This window comes from Peromyscus eremicus, chromosome 14 (genome assembly GCF_949786415.1).
Source record: "Peromyscus eremicus chromosome 14, PerEre_H2_v1, whole genome shotgun sequence".
In the NCBI taxonomy this organism is placed as follows: domain Eukaryota; kingdom Metazoa; phylum Chordata; class Mammalia; order Rodentia; family Cricetidae; genus Peromyscus; species Peromyscus eremicus.
The window spans coordinates 46,909,552-46,925,022 of NC_081430.1; the positions used below are offsets into that span (position 1 = coordinate 46,909,552).

At 38.3% G+C, this 15,471-nt stretch overlaps 1 protein-coding gene across 1 annotated transcript in view; it reads right to left on the bottom strand.

Moving 5' to 3' along the window:
* The window catches only part of Eml5 (EMAP like 5), a 120,278-nt gene that overhangs the window by 22,538 nt on the left and 82,269 nt on the right, over nt 1–15,471 (bottom strand). Inside the window, exons 28-31 of the mRNA XM_059279779.1 lie at nt 9,583–9,661; nt 7,887–8,016; nt 6,496–6,594; nt 5,374–5,394 (exon numbers count right to left, since the gene is read on the bottom strand). Of these exons, the coding sequence (XP_059135762.1) occupies nt 5,374–5,394; nt 6,496–6,594; nt 7,887–8,016; nt 9,583–9,661 (329 nt within the window). The remainder of the gene's footprint in view (nt 1–5,373; nt 5,395–6,495; nt 6,595–7,886; nt 8,017–9,582; nt 9,662–15,471) is intronic.

Sequence of the window (15,471 nt, forward strand, 5' to 3'; positions counted from 1 at the left end):
TGTTTCATTTTGCAGAATTTGGAAGATTAAAGTATGTACATCATACCATTGACACCTATTCAGGATTTCAATGGGCAACTTCTATGAGTTCTGAAAAGGCTGATTCTGTGATTACACACCTATTAGAAGTTATGGCCATTATGGGAATACCTGTACAAATTAAGACAGACAATGCCCCAGCATATGTCTCCAATAAAATGAGACAATTCTTTGCTTATTACAATATAAAGCATGTTACAGGTATACCACACAATCCCACAGGCCAAGCAGTCATAGAAAGATCCAATCGAACTTTAAAGGATATGCTAAGTAAATAGCAACAGGTAACAATGACTCCTAGAAATAAATTGCATAGTGCTTTATTAACCTTGAATTTTCTCAATGCTGATGAGAAAGGAACAACAGCTGCGGAGAGACACTGGATGACAGACAAAACTCCTGAGCTAAACCAACCGGTTTATTTCAAGGATGTGTTGACCTCAGAATGGAAACCTGGATATGTTCTACGTTGGGGAAGGGGTTTTGCCTTTGTTTCTGCAGGAGAAGAAAAGCTATGGATACCAACAAAATTAGTAAAAATTCGATTCGAACAGGAAAAATCCCTTGATGAGGAGAAGTAAAAGATCATCCACCAATGTGACATCTCTACAAGTTGTAAGAAAAATTTAACAATCAAACGTTGGGGTATGGTTCTGTTTTTGTCTTTCCAGGATAATGGAAATACCCATCTTCCAAAAATCATAAGGCCTTGGATATCCGGATGTTTACAGCAGAAAGAAAGAATCTATTGGTACCAATCTACACACGGTAAAATCTCACTGTCTAACATCTATCTCTCTATCAACCTAGAAAAGCTGTGGTTCCAATTCAATTATAAGCCAAGCTAGCTTTGGAGATGGAATTGGCTCACTCCTTCTCTAAACCCAAGCATATTGCTAAAAGAAAAGTTTGAGAGATTCTTCAGTCCCATATCAGAAGAGCCCTCTGGTGTGGGACAGAAGGAAACCAATAAAAAAAGGACCATTGTCTTCTAGATTCTAATTCTCTCTATGCTTACTCTTGATTTCTCAGAATCCTTTCTTACATGCTATGTCCTCTTTAAATCCAAACCTTCCATTTTGATAACAAATAAGTTTTTCCAATAGCAATCTTGGAAGTCTCCAGAAGGAAGATGGGGCCCCAACAACAGCAACTCTACCCAATCCAGAATGATGCCATGGTAATCATCATCATACTACACTTCTTGTCAGAATTTCAGAGAATCTTACCCATTACTCTAAGACTTGCTGCAGAACCTACAGTTAGTCTAACTAAGATTTAACTATCTGAGCTTTCTCATAGTACCCAACAGAGATAACATCACCCCCTAAACAGCAGGAAGCAATTCTAAGAAAACGATGCCCCTTCTCCCTTAGGTTTCATAATTCTCAGGGTTATGGATGATGGTTATAGGGTTGGGGGTGGAAGAAAATATTAGACTCAGTATTCAAAAAAAAAAAAAAAGAGAGAGAGAAAAAAGGGAAAAGAAGAAATGGAATGGATAGGTATAAGATATTATGGTAGATTATTGTATATACTAGTAAAGAAATTTAGTAAAATAGCAGCCTTAGATAATTTGCACTGTAATTTGCACTGTTATGGTTCTTATATGTTGATACAAATGTAAACTATTTGTATATTCCTGTTTAAGATAATTTGTATATTGATACAAATACAGAACTATATTTGTTAATAATGTACATATATTTCTACTCTTATTTGAAATATTTGTATATTGATACAAATGTAAATTTCTATCTGTCAGACTTTATGTACGTTCTACTTCTGTTTAGGATATTCGGTATATTGATATATATTTAAGATTATTGTCATATTGCATATCGCACTATATATTCCTACCTCTGTTATAAATATATTGTGTATTGTCACAATTTTGAAGTCATTGTTCTTTACCATACATTTGCTTATAGACTGTTTACCTTGTTTACGTGAAGCCTTAGTCCTTAGGTTATTTCGGTAGATAAGACTTATAGATTTATAGTCACCTATGCTTGTCATCTCTATAGTTACGTTAGTTAGGTTATCCAGATTTACGGATACATAGGTCAGATGGACAGGTAATCTTCAAACACTTCATAGACCTAGAGAATATGGCATTTAAATAACTTAGAATTCTGTTGACGTGAGACACAATTGCTCCTGGCTGCACCAATTTGATCCCGAGAGAATGTTGGGCTTCTAAGACATTTCCATTTGGAAGTTTGTCTTCTTGGCACAAAATGGCCTACTGGGCAAAGAACTGCCCTGGCCTCGACAGCTGACAGTACAAATGCAATGCTGTCCTTTCTGGACAAGCGGGACACAAGGAAAGCGACCACTGTACTCTGCCAAGACAGGGTAAGATGGTCTTTCAGAATTCCTGCTTCTGAAAATGGTCTGTCAGATACTTTAGGCCTGTAGCCAATTTGAATGCACCAACAATGCTGAGAAACATTAGGTGACTGTCCAGGCTGTCAGCTGTCTCGGTCTACTCTTGCAAAATTCCCGAAAGTTGCTTGCATCCATCTACCATTTCTCAGGTACCATTATATTCCTTCTCAGGTCTTTGATGGGATTGAAGACTAGCAGTTATAGTTACAACTTAGTAGATAGAACATATTAAGTATTAGATTCGGGTTCTTTAGGATAGGACACCTTTTGGAATGATCTTTGTAACATGCCATTTACCTATGCTCTATACTTCTCTGGATTTTAGTATGTGTTTCTTGCTTGATATTGTTTGCATTGGTTGTAGTTCCATCTTATCTAGGTCATTATCCCTCATTATTCCTGGACAATATTTGATAACCATTCCTTTGTATATAGTCTGGTATTAGGTTAGAACGTTCTTATTTAGACAAAAAGGGGGAGATGTAGTGGGTAGCCATTCCAGCTTTGATCTGGAAGTTCCAACCCCCATTGAGACTTTGGCAACTGTCACGCCTACAAGGTGGGGCCAAGGGAGGCACCTGGAGACCTGAGATCTGGATGGGCGAGGCTCTCTCTGTTCCGGGATGCTGGACGTTGGAGGTGGGCCAAGCAGAGCTCCAGAGAACACCGCTGGACTGCGATACACCTTCCCCAGACCCCGCGACCTACCTATCCCTTAATTATATATTAGGGGATATAATATATATTAATTATTATTATATATTATTAATATAATTATAATTAATATATATTAATTATAATAAATCTCCTTTTAACTACGTGGAGTGGCCTTAATAATTTCACCAATAAAGACACAGAGAGAGAGACAAAGAAAGAGACAGAGAGACAAAGAAAGAGACAGAGAGAAACAGCCAGCCCTCCAGACAGACACAGAGACACAAAGACAAAGACAGAGAGAGAGACAGACAGAGAGACACAAAGACAGAGATGGGGAGAGAGAGAGAGAGACAGACAGACAGACAGACACAAAGACAGACACAAAGACAGAGACAGAGAAATGAAAATGAACAGAGATATGCGTGTGGCCACACATGTGCCAGGCATGTATGTGGCGGACAGAGAATACCTGAGGGAGTCAGGTCTTTCCTTCTACTCTGTGGGTCCCAGGAATCAAACTCTGGGTTGTCAGGCTTGGTGGTAAGCACCTCTGCCTGCTGAGCCATCTTGCTGGCTCTAACAACCATTTTTTAAGCTTTTTTTAAATTTAATTTGTGTGTCTTTCACATCATGCATCTCAATCCCATTCATTTCCCATTCCTGCGTATCCTCCCTCTGCCCTTGCACCCAAATAAAATTTAAGAGGAAAAAGAAAAGAAAAAAAGGGGGAAGGGAATCTCATCATGAAAGCTGTAGTATGGCACAGTGAGCCATGCAGTAAACACTTTTGTCCATATATCTTTACTTGCAAGTGTTCACTGCAAAGAGTCATTGGTCTGGTCTGAGGCCTCTGGTTTCTGCTACACTGTCGATACTGGGCCCTCACTGGGACTCCTTGGTCATCCCGCTGTTGCCCCGTGTTGTGGAGATGCTGCAGCTTTGGGTCTGCAGGACCGGCCCCTTCACGTGCTCCAGCAGATCACAGATGGGGTAGATGTTGGTGGGCCAACATATAACCCTGGTTCTGGGCCTAGGTAGTTGCAGGGTTGGTCAGCCTGCCAGCTTTCCCTTATCCTCACCACATGATGCCACATGACAGATGGGGACAGCTTTTCCATGCTCACAACTTGGGGGCTAATTCATTCACACACCTCCACCAACAGGATTGGCTCTATTGTGCTGCCCAGGCGAGGTGTGGGGCCTGCTTACAACCACTTTTGACCGTTTCTTGTATAGAAATAGATTAGTTCTCTTGAAGTTACTAATTAGGTAGCATAAAAGTGAAGTTGTTGGATCAGGCCCTCTGAGTGGGTGAGACAGTTGATTGGCCTGATCTGTTTGGGAGGCATCCAGGCAGTGGCACTGGGTCCTGTGCTCATTGCATGAGTCGGCTGTTTGAAACCTGGGGCCTATGCAGGGTCGCTTGGCTCGGCCTGGGAGGAGGGGACTGGACCTACCTGGACTGAGTCCACCAGGTTGATCTCAGTCTGTGGGGAAGGCTTTGCCCTGGAGGAGATTGGAATGGGGGGCGGGCTGGGAGGAAGGTGAGGGGGGCGGGAGGGGGGAGAACAAGGGAATCTGTGCCTGTATGTAGAACTTAATTGTATTGCAAAATAAAAATTAAAAAAAAAAAAAAAGAAGAAGAAGTTGTTTTTAAAAAGGACATTCCTATCTCCTAGTTTTGCCTTCAGTACAGTTTAATACAAAAAACTTTTGATTTGCTTTTCTTTGAGTCTTTTTGTAGCCCATGCCAGCCATGAGTGCGCTATCTTTAGGCATCCTCCCTCACACTGGGATAATAGGTGCATGCAACCACATCTAGCTAAAAATGTCTTTAAAATAAAGTTTTGACATAAACTGTTAGGTAAGTAGACTGTACTTTGCCATTCATTTATTTTTTTTCACTTTTGTAATACAATAAGTATTAGCTACTTAGTAAGAAAATATTCTCTAGAGATTTCTGTTTCCTGCTCGTCATTAGAATACAGTATGATTTTGTGCTTGGACTAGTCCCCTACTGATCTATTTAACACAGAAGCCAGGTCCTTGCTCCCTTGGCTACACTCAAGAGTAGGAATTAGCAAATTGTCACCATTGGGCCAAGTCTATCCTAGCACTTAAAAAATGATGTTATTTGTCATTAATATTCTATAAGCCATATGTGGAGCAGTAAGATGTTTGGACTTTTGGGGAAGAATATGATATTTGTATGTACCTTATTACTTATACTTCAGCTATTGTTACTATATAATATAACTAAAACAGAAAGTATTCAAGTTTCCATACCTGACATGTCTGCTGAATCACCTATAATGAAGAATCAGTTAAAAAGAAGCTATCAATAAATAATATAATAATAGTACATTTATACAACACAATTATAATTTTGTTATTTAATTGACAAAATATCCTATACAAAATTAGGTTATTATATCAAATTGAATAGACTGAAAGAAGGCACTCACTTTCATTATCTACATATATTAATGTTCTATGAACGATCCTTCAGTCTTTCTTTCAGTGTATTTAATGAAATACATAAAATTTTAATCATAATAATTTGTAAAGTAATACTGCTATGAACCTTTTTGGGTTTATAAAATGCACTGCTGATTACACTTTGGAGGTTTGATGCATCTGTGCCTGCAGGAAAGAGTTATATCTGAGGAACGGGGCAGCAAAGACAACCCAGAGAAGAACAAATTCCTGACTAACAAACAGTATCTGCAGAGCTAATGAAGATATCAAGATACCGACAAGCTAGTAAAGTGAGTGAAACAATTGTGACTCACTGAGACCCCCCAACACATGCTAATTTCAATAATGTTTACCAGTATACTTGACTGGCCACATCTGTAATGCAAGATCATGGTAATTTTCTGACTGTTGATTTAAACAGACCTGCTATCCTGCTCATTGAGTTGTCAACCTTGATTTTTTGACAGAAGTTAAAAATAAATCGCAGGTACATTTCAAACCATTGGTGAATCTGATCAATACTAGCAATACAAGCAAACATTTTTAAATGCCAAGGGATTCTTTAACATGAAACAGAACTTCATTCTCTCTTACCCAACCTAACCTTTGCTGAACAAGGGCTCTATCCCCATTGATCTAGTTCATTTCTTGGCTCCCCCTTTCATTCTTCCTCCAAGTTTTATATACTATTGAATGCAAACGTTTACTGACAGAAATTCCTGCAAAAGCTAAAGGCTCACTGTTTACACAGTAGTCTGAGCAAATTCCGATAACCAAAGTCAAGCATAAGGTAATCGGGCTAGGCTACACACGCATACGCGCATTCTGAGCAATCTACAATTTAATACACTTCAACTTTTCCTAGGGTGCTGAAATTATTAGAATAAATAAATGGTTCAAACTACATTTTTTTGAAATACAGAAACATACCTACTTGGCCAGTTGCCACTATGTTGATAAATTTGGGGTGCTGATTTACAGTGAGGCACAGAATGTCATCATTATGTTCCTGATAAAAACTCTGAGTCCCTATAAAGAAAGAATGTGAGAGTTAGCTTTAGAAACTTTAAGACGCAACAGCCAAATGCACTTATTAAGTATAATAAATTAATTTATTTGTTTACTCGAAATACATTTTGAGCATTAACCATGTAAGTGATTACTAAGAAAATGATGACAATGAGTTGATAACCTTCAAGGGATAGAGCCCTGGAAAGGATAAACCACGGACAACCTGAAGATACCAAGTACCATGAGAGACAGATGAACAAAAGGCTGGAGATGTAGCTAACTGTGCATACATACACATGGTTCACCCGAATAAAGTGGATAGTGATGAAAGCAGCAATAGGGATGGAAAATTAAGCAGGTTCTAGAATTACGGAAGACTCTGAATACTTGCCTATCATCTTCCCTCTTTGATTTTGTAAAGAAAAAATTTACTAGGGTCACAGAAAAAAGTAATTACTCATTTATCAATCTGGGTGCTGTTTATTCATATTTCACATTCATCTTATAAGCAGTATTTTTTTTTTTATCAGAAAGCTAATATGGTTCCTCTAGCAGTACTGACAGTGAAGGGACCTTTCAGAGGCTCCAAAAGCAGTCCATGAAAATGATAACAAGACTAAATCAAACAGGAGGTAAAATTACTCAGTGTGGAAATGAAGTCAGGACAGCAGGCTGGATGTAGATTATAGAGGACCATGTACAGCAGGTTCTCCACAACCTCAACAATTGCATTAACACACCTATGTTACTTACACTTACTTCCTCAAAGCCCCTGGGTGTGGCAGTGCACACCTGCAATCCCACAGAGGCAGGTGGATCTTTATGAGTTTGAGTTTGAGGCCAGCCTGGGCTACACAGTGAGTTCCATGCCAGACTGAGCAACTTAAGGACTTGTGTCCAAAAAATAAAAATAAGCAAATAAATCTTCTTAAGGTGAAATGTGTTTTGTATTTTTCAGAGCAGAAGGTCCAGTGAGAGGAACAAACAAGTAATTATAGGCTACTGGTTAAACTGGTGGAAAAGGAGCTAGTAGACACTTCTCTGAACATTACAACACAACCCCAAACTGACAGGAAACACTCAAAACCAAAGCAGAACAGAGACAGGCAGATCTCTATGAGTTGGAGTTTGAGGCCAGCCTGGTCTACATAGCAAGTTCCAGGCCAGCCAAAGCTACATAGTGAGACCCTGTCTTGAAAAAAAAAATTTAAATAAGAATACTATTTTTAGTTTTAACAAATAATTTTAAGCTGCTAGATACGAAGTTCTAAAGTAAAAACAGTGTGTGTCAGGGAATTAAGACCTCCTACCTGTAGCAACATTGTGCAGAATCCCAACAGAGGCCGTGTGATAGATTATATCATCGCCATCATTTAAGTAGTGCACATTGTTCCTGCAGTCTCTGCCTCGATAGCCAAAAGCAAGCTCCAACACAAGATCCTACAGCAATGACAAAACCATTGTCGATTACATCCTTCCTCGGTGTGAATGTTCACTAGAGCTCTGGGATACAGACAGTACTAGCATTTTCTGTCAAAGGTAGAATGTGCTTTCGAAATCAAGCTTGACATTTAAATTGTTTTAGCCTTTCAAAATTTCACATATACATCACATAAAATAAACATTTACATATATAATATACTTTATCTTCCCCCACTATCCTCTCATCCCCTCCCCCTCCCACTGAACCCTTTCTTCCTCAAAAGCCCCCTCTTACTTTCCCATCCCTTGGTGTCCTATTGCCTGATTGCTACTGTGTAAATGTGCCATGCACATGGTGGGTGGTTGTTCACTTAAGGAAGGGCAACTTACCAGGGGCGGTACCCCTGAGGAGCATGATTTCTTTCCCCCAGAAACCACTGACTACAGCTCCTTGGGGAGAGGGGCCTGAGGCTACTCCCTATTGGTGGTGGAGTATTGATGGGCCCAGTCTTATGCAGGTGACCACTACAGCTGTGACTTCATGGGTTCAACAGCCATTAGACATACTGTAACATGCTTTCAGTGATGGAAACACACATTCCATATTTTTTAATATAAACTTATAAAAAGGAGAAGGGAATCACAAGGTCATCTCATTCCAATAGAATAGATTTAAGTTTCCATGTGTTAAACATTGACACATTTCTTATGTCCAAAGGAATGTTTCAGTTTGTATTCATTGTTAGTCCAGGTACTTGTTCTACATACTTAAGGTAAATTATCTTCAAATTAGACACCCAGGAGAGCCCAAAGCTGTTTCTGACAAGTCCTGGGTAAAGTTCTGGCAGAGAATCCTACAACTAGAAGTATTCCTTTTCACTGCCTTATGGGCAGAGGGAGGGAGCTCCACTCATCACCTCCTGTAGCTGTACACCTTTCTCATGGCGGATCTTATGGGCGGAGGGAGGGAGCTCCACTCATCACCTCCTGTAGCTGTACACCTTTCTCATGGCGGATCTTATGGGCGGAGGGAGGGAGCTCCACTCATCACCCTCCTGTAGCTGTACACCTTTCTCATGGCGGATCTAGCACAGCTTGCTTGTTTGCTGCTGATATTGTCTTTAGGAAATGCCCGTGAGAAGGTTTCTTGATGGAAGAGAGAAAGAGACACAGTCTCCATGTGCCCTATATATTAAATGTATCACATGGGTAAAAAGTTTCTGAAGTAGTGCATCTAATGTTTAACTTATAAAATCAATTTACTAACTATAAGACACTACCAAGATGTCTTTGCTTCCCTATTCATTCATGAAATCATTCATATAAATTTACATTTAGACATTTCTCCAAGATACAGATCAATTCAGGATATTACTTATGCAACAATAAAAGACTCATTTGAAATTAAAAGAAACAGAGAGTATCAATCTAAATTTTAGACCTGAGTAACAATTAAGCAACCAAGTTTTACAACCAACCAAGCAAAGATAATTCAATATACCCAGTTTCACGAAAACTAATGGCAAAACTTGAATGTTTTATAAAAAGGAAGCTTGGGAATATTGAGAAATTTGCTTTCCTTACCTCTATGGGTCTCTTCTTCTTGCCAACATTGTTTGACTGAAGTTTCTCTGGCTGTGGTGGGGCCCTACTCACTGGGGGCCTGCAAGAGAGGAGTGGGAAGGAGGAAAGACAGAATTATCAGCCTCCACTGATCTCCCAACTTGTCCTCCAGAAATGTCACCCTCCCCAAAGGGAGCCCACTCTCTTTCCACTAGACTGTGCTCTCTATATCTTTATAACTTATAATGTAGAAAGAAAGAATATCTTATTCAATTTTACTTTTATTATCTTTGGTCTCTGTCTCACAATGTAAATAACATAGCATAAGAATAGGCAAATATAAGAATGCTAGTTTGACACACTCAAACATTTCTGGATGCGTACAGTATCATCAAAGCCTGGATTATTGCTCTGGAGCATCCCTTATGGCTTACACAGCAGATACCTAAAACATTCTGACAGTGAATTTGGATGACATTTTCATGAACTTTCTACACTACTGGTAACATAATTCACAGGAGTTCAAATTTCTAACAGCATGTTCTCCATGCTCCTCCACGCCCTTTACTATGCCACTGCCTGAATTCCCTCATGGTGGCTAACGGCATCCACAGCAGAAAGTTATTCAAGGAAGACATTTTATATTCACAAAGCAAGGTAAACCACTCAGCACCCCCAAAAGGTCATTACCACAATTACTGCCTCTAACTTTCCCTCTTCCCTAATCTGTTTATGGAAAAATTATCACCTTTCCTTACATAATAGCTTTTGAATCAAGCCCTCTCTTATCTGCTCAGAATCTGCTATTCCAACAAGGGCATAGATTCATATTTTAAATTATATAATTGTGGAAGAACTTTTATAAAACCTTTTATTTAATTTTTAAAAGCCACTTACTAGTCCATCTCAACCATTATTCAAATATTTTATAATCTAAACATTGAATCTAAATCATCCATTAATTCCTCTCTAAATTTTAAATATTCAATTTATAACTAAATTAGAAAAGATACACATTAATTTTATAAAAACTTCCAACATTTAATTATTAATTAAAGCCATATAGATTTCAAAATTACTGTCAAGTTACATATTTGTAAAGCTAAAAGAAGTGTTGTATCTTTTAAAATGTGTGTGTGTGTGTGTGTGTATGTGCATGCCCACATGTGTGCATGAGTCCATGCATGTCTGAGTGTATGTGTACCATGTGCAAGCAGGAGCCCACAGAGGTCAGAAGAGGTGTCAAATGCCCTGGAACTGGAGTTAAGGATGGTTGTGAGCCACCATGTGGATGCTAGAAACTGAACCTAGTCTTCCACAAGAACAGTCAGTACTCTTAACCACTGAGCTATCTTTCTAGCCCGGTATATATTGAACACACAATATAAAATAAATGCAGTGCTGGGGATCTAGCCTGGTGGCAGCACGGTGGCCTAGCACAAGCAAATCCTGGATTTGATCCTGAGTACTGTAAAATAGTGTTAAATAAATGTACATATTCACATAGTGCATGAAATAGTCTGTACCAAGCATTACTAACTGGTATAAAAAAAAATACCTTTAGCAAGAATGTGTAACTTTCCAAAGTAAACATAGAATTTTAAAGTTCAAACCTTCACATTTTTGAATATTCTTAAGTAAAAATAGAACTAAATTTGTAATATTTAATTATATTCATACCTGGAATATTTCTACCTGAACTAGTTCAAAAAATGACAGAAAACCTGGCTTTTCTTCCAAGTCAACTTTGTTTGTGAACTTTATTCAACGTGTAAGTACCTCATAGCTTTAATTCTAATCCCATTAGCAAGCTTTACCTCTATAACCTTACGTAACAATTAAGCATATTTTAATTTTATAAGGATTATTTACATAAATCCTATTATTGCCTAAAATGAAATTATTTGGCTTGTAAAATTATACAATTTGGATGCACAAACTGTTAGTAATACAGTGACTTATGTGAGCTAAACAATTCAGATGCTGCTCCTTTGGAGGGAGGCAGTGGGAGCAGAGGTGGAGACGAAGCATCACTGCTCACTAAGGGCAGACAGGAGAGCTGACAAAAACACAAAGTCTGGTCCTGTAAACCTAACAAGGACAGGGTTACCTGGATCCTCTTTTCAGCAGCAGGGAAAAAAGGAAAAGTATTATAACACATGTTTGAATTTTAAACATGATTACAGAATCTCACATAATAAAATATCGTTAGGTTTAGCACAGATAAACTATATTTCATACATTAAAGGCTTGTACTTAAGAAAAGCTTAAATTAATCCATTAATGGCAGAGAAACCAGAAGATTAAAAAAGGAAGACATATGAGAATTCAGAATGTGCTGTGATAAATTTTAGAGTGTCATTCCTCTTGACTCTGTTCTTAAGGAAGGAGAAGAGAACCTTAGCCAGCTACTGCTAGGCTGCTTTTAAAGAAACTGTCTCATGAGACCATCTTTCACAGCTAAGAAGGTTCTCCTGGTACCAACTCAAGCAGTCAGACTCAGTCATTCAGGGCCTTACTGAGTTTGAGACTTGGCTAAAAAAGGAAGTATCATTAAAAAGAAGAATGCCAACTGAGTGCGGTAGTACTCATCTATAATGCCACTATAATGCCACACTCTGGGAAGCTGAGGCAGGAGGATTGCTGTGAGTTGAAGGCTAGCGTGAGCAACACTATTAGCACCAGGGCAGCCAGAGCTACAGAGCAAGACTGTCTCAAAACACATCTCTCCCACTCCCCAAGAAAAAAATTCCCTTAATAGCAGAATGAAGTTTAGCAGGGAGTATGTGATGGAAATCCAGCATTCTGGCCTCTGTGAGAAGGGATCTCAAATGCCAGCCAGCTCTGGCTACACTTCAAAATTCTGTCTCAAAACACCAAAATCAAATCAAATCAAAACACAAGGGTCTGAGGATGAAGCTGTGGTGGAACACTTGCCTATCACCTGAGGCCTAGATTCAGACCCAGGAGTGGGAGGACAGATATGACAACATAATGACTGACAGAATTGAAAGGGAGCACAGGTGTCTCCTTTCACAGCTTTCCTGTCAGATGGCTGTCCAAGCACATTGTGACAGTGAGGTTACTTCACGTAAAAAGCTGTCCATATCCAAGACAGCAATTACAGCTCCACTTAGCTTCATGTTTCAAACAAGTGATTCCTAGATAACGGAGTGTTCTTAGAACAGCCTTCTTTCACTCTGTGCTTTCTTCTACAGTACTCAGAACAGCCAGGGTTTCCTTTAACATGGAGCTCAGTTAAAGGAAACACACTACTTTCCAGACAGACTAGGTCTGAATGCTTCATTTCTGTTAAAATCGTGTAAGATTACGTGGTCCTGCTCAGACATCAAGCCATACTCTGGAGTCATCTGTGCATATATTACTCTGTTGAAAACACAATGAATTTCCCAGACAATTAATTTCCATTGTCAAATTATTCAAGGACACTGACTGGGTTTCTGAACAATCTGGTCTCAAATGCACTTTTCATCCGTATCTCCTAGCATTTTTCTAGAAAGTGGCATCTTTTTTTCCTTCTAAAACTGGCTCATTTCCATGATGTCTCCTTTAGAATTGCTCTGAAGACAATTTCATCTCATTGAAGGTAGCTGTAAGCCAGCGCTCCAACAGCCTTTTTTATCCATATAATTGTGTTAAACACAAAAATACCATAATTACCGTATTTTTAAAAAATGAATGAGTGTATTAAACATCATTAAATGGAACAAATGGTTTATAAAGTGAATAACCTTTCATTGATAAATATATACGACTATGTTAGTTTTCACGGGCATCTAAAGGAAGTACTAAAACTCACGGATTCATGAACAGTCATTTGTAAAATTATAATGAAGACCTACTTCCACAATAACCACCACATTTCATTTTCTAATTGGTTTTGTCAAGTGTAACTAAATGTTTTACAGCAAAAATTAATATCTTGAAATACTCTCGGAATCAAAGCAGACTAAAAAACATTTTGATAGGACATGTCCTTTAGAAACACTTACCTTACTACCCCCTGTCTTTGAAAGGCAAAGGAGAAGAAAGTGGGGAAACATAAGAAACTGATGGTGAATATACATAACAGTAAGTAAGCAGAGTAAAAGTAACAGCAAAAGAACTTTAAGAAAATACAAAATTTCTAAGTTTATAATAGATTTTGGATATTTTAATTAAAACACTAGAAATTCGATTAAAAATTAACTACCTTAGATACAAAATACTTGCTATAAAATACTTACTAAAAAAGAAAGTCATATCACTATTAAAATCATTCAGCAAAAAAATATCCACAAAGTATTAACTAAATACAGTAACAATCAATTGTCATCACAAGTATTTCCTTTAAAGTAGATGATTCAAGGCTTAACTGATTATGAAGTAACTGATTAATATTTAACGACCAACATTAAAATATAAAACAACTATTTAAACAACTAAAGCATACTCTGAATAATACATTCAAAACTGGCAGAGTACGTATTGCCTTTTATCTCCTCTTATTTATCATTTTTGTGTGTGAAAATGAGGCTCTTCTGAGCCACATTAGTGACATCTGTCTTAGCATTTTCAAAAGAACTTAGCAGAACTGGCACTTCAGAAATTGAGAATGAAATGCAAAAAACACTTCAGGACTAATTCTAAGTTAGCTGCAAAAAGTCCAAACGAGAGCTGGGCATGGCGGCTTACACCTTCCTACCAGCCCCTGCGATGCAGAGGCAGAAGAAGTATGCACAGGAGGAGGCAGGCCCGGGGTACAGCACACAGGGAGTTCCAGGCCTGACTGGGCTACAACGTCAGACCCTGTCTCAAGAGAACGAACAAAAACAACTAACTAACGGAAATGGTTGCCGCAATGAAAGCATTAAAGAACTCTTCAAAACAGGAAAACCTTTCCATCTGCTGTCACGTAGACTGCTTCACCAATGAAGAGGAGATATGCTTTACTGTGACAAACTATGTCTTCCAGAGTAAAGTTAGGCTATATAACAAATTGAGCTGATGAATGATAAAATTTCTCCTTGAAAAAATCAATAGACCTTATGGAAGAGATTACGGCACTTTTTACTTTTCATTATGTGGGAGATAGAAATTTCCTTAAATAGTACTAATTTTTCAAATATTTAATTTACAAAACCCATATTTGTTTATATGTGCTCCATTCCTGTGATTAATAAATATTAAGATAGTACTGATTACTTTGTGAATATTTAATCTCAGGATTAGTATTTTAGGTTACTTTTTCTTTCTGTCGTCATCATCTTCTCCTTCTTCTTCTTCTTTTTTTTAAATGAGACAGGCTCTCACTTTGTAGGCCTGGCTAGCCTGGAACTTCCTTTGTAAAGCAGGCTGTCTTCATGTTCACAGAGATCTATCCGCCTCTGCCTCCTAAGTGCTGGGATTACAGATGGGTGTCATCATGCCAGCCTACCCTCTTTTCATTAAATGAGTGTGCTATCATTAGTAAAGATCTGTTTCTTAATTCTTAGTATTTAATTCTTGATTATGTTATTTAGAACTTGAAATAATCCATAGATAAGGATTATAGCTCTCATTCTGCCTGTGAAGAACACAGGTTGAGATGAATATTTTTTCAAGGTCACACACTGATACATGGCACAAATGGGTATTGCAGCATTTTGTCTGGCTCCAAATGTATGAACTTAGCACTAGACACTGTCTTCTAGCAAGTTGCCTCACCCTGGAATTTTAATACATGTATTCAGATCACGGTATGAATGACTTTCCTAACAATTTTATACTTCTCCTCTTCACCCAGAACAAAACGCACACTCAGCCTCTGACTCTTCTTTCGATGACCGCCCACTGTTGTTACCTAGGCTGTTTTATGGACAAACTGAGTACCTGAAGCAGAAAGGAGCTGCGAGCGTTCCCTGGGAATAC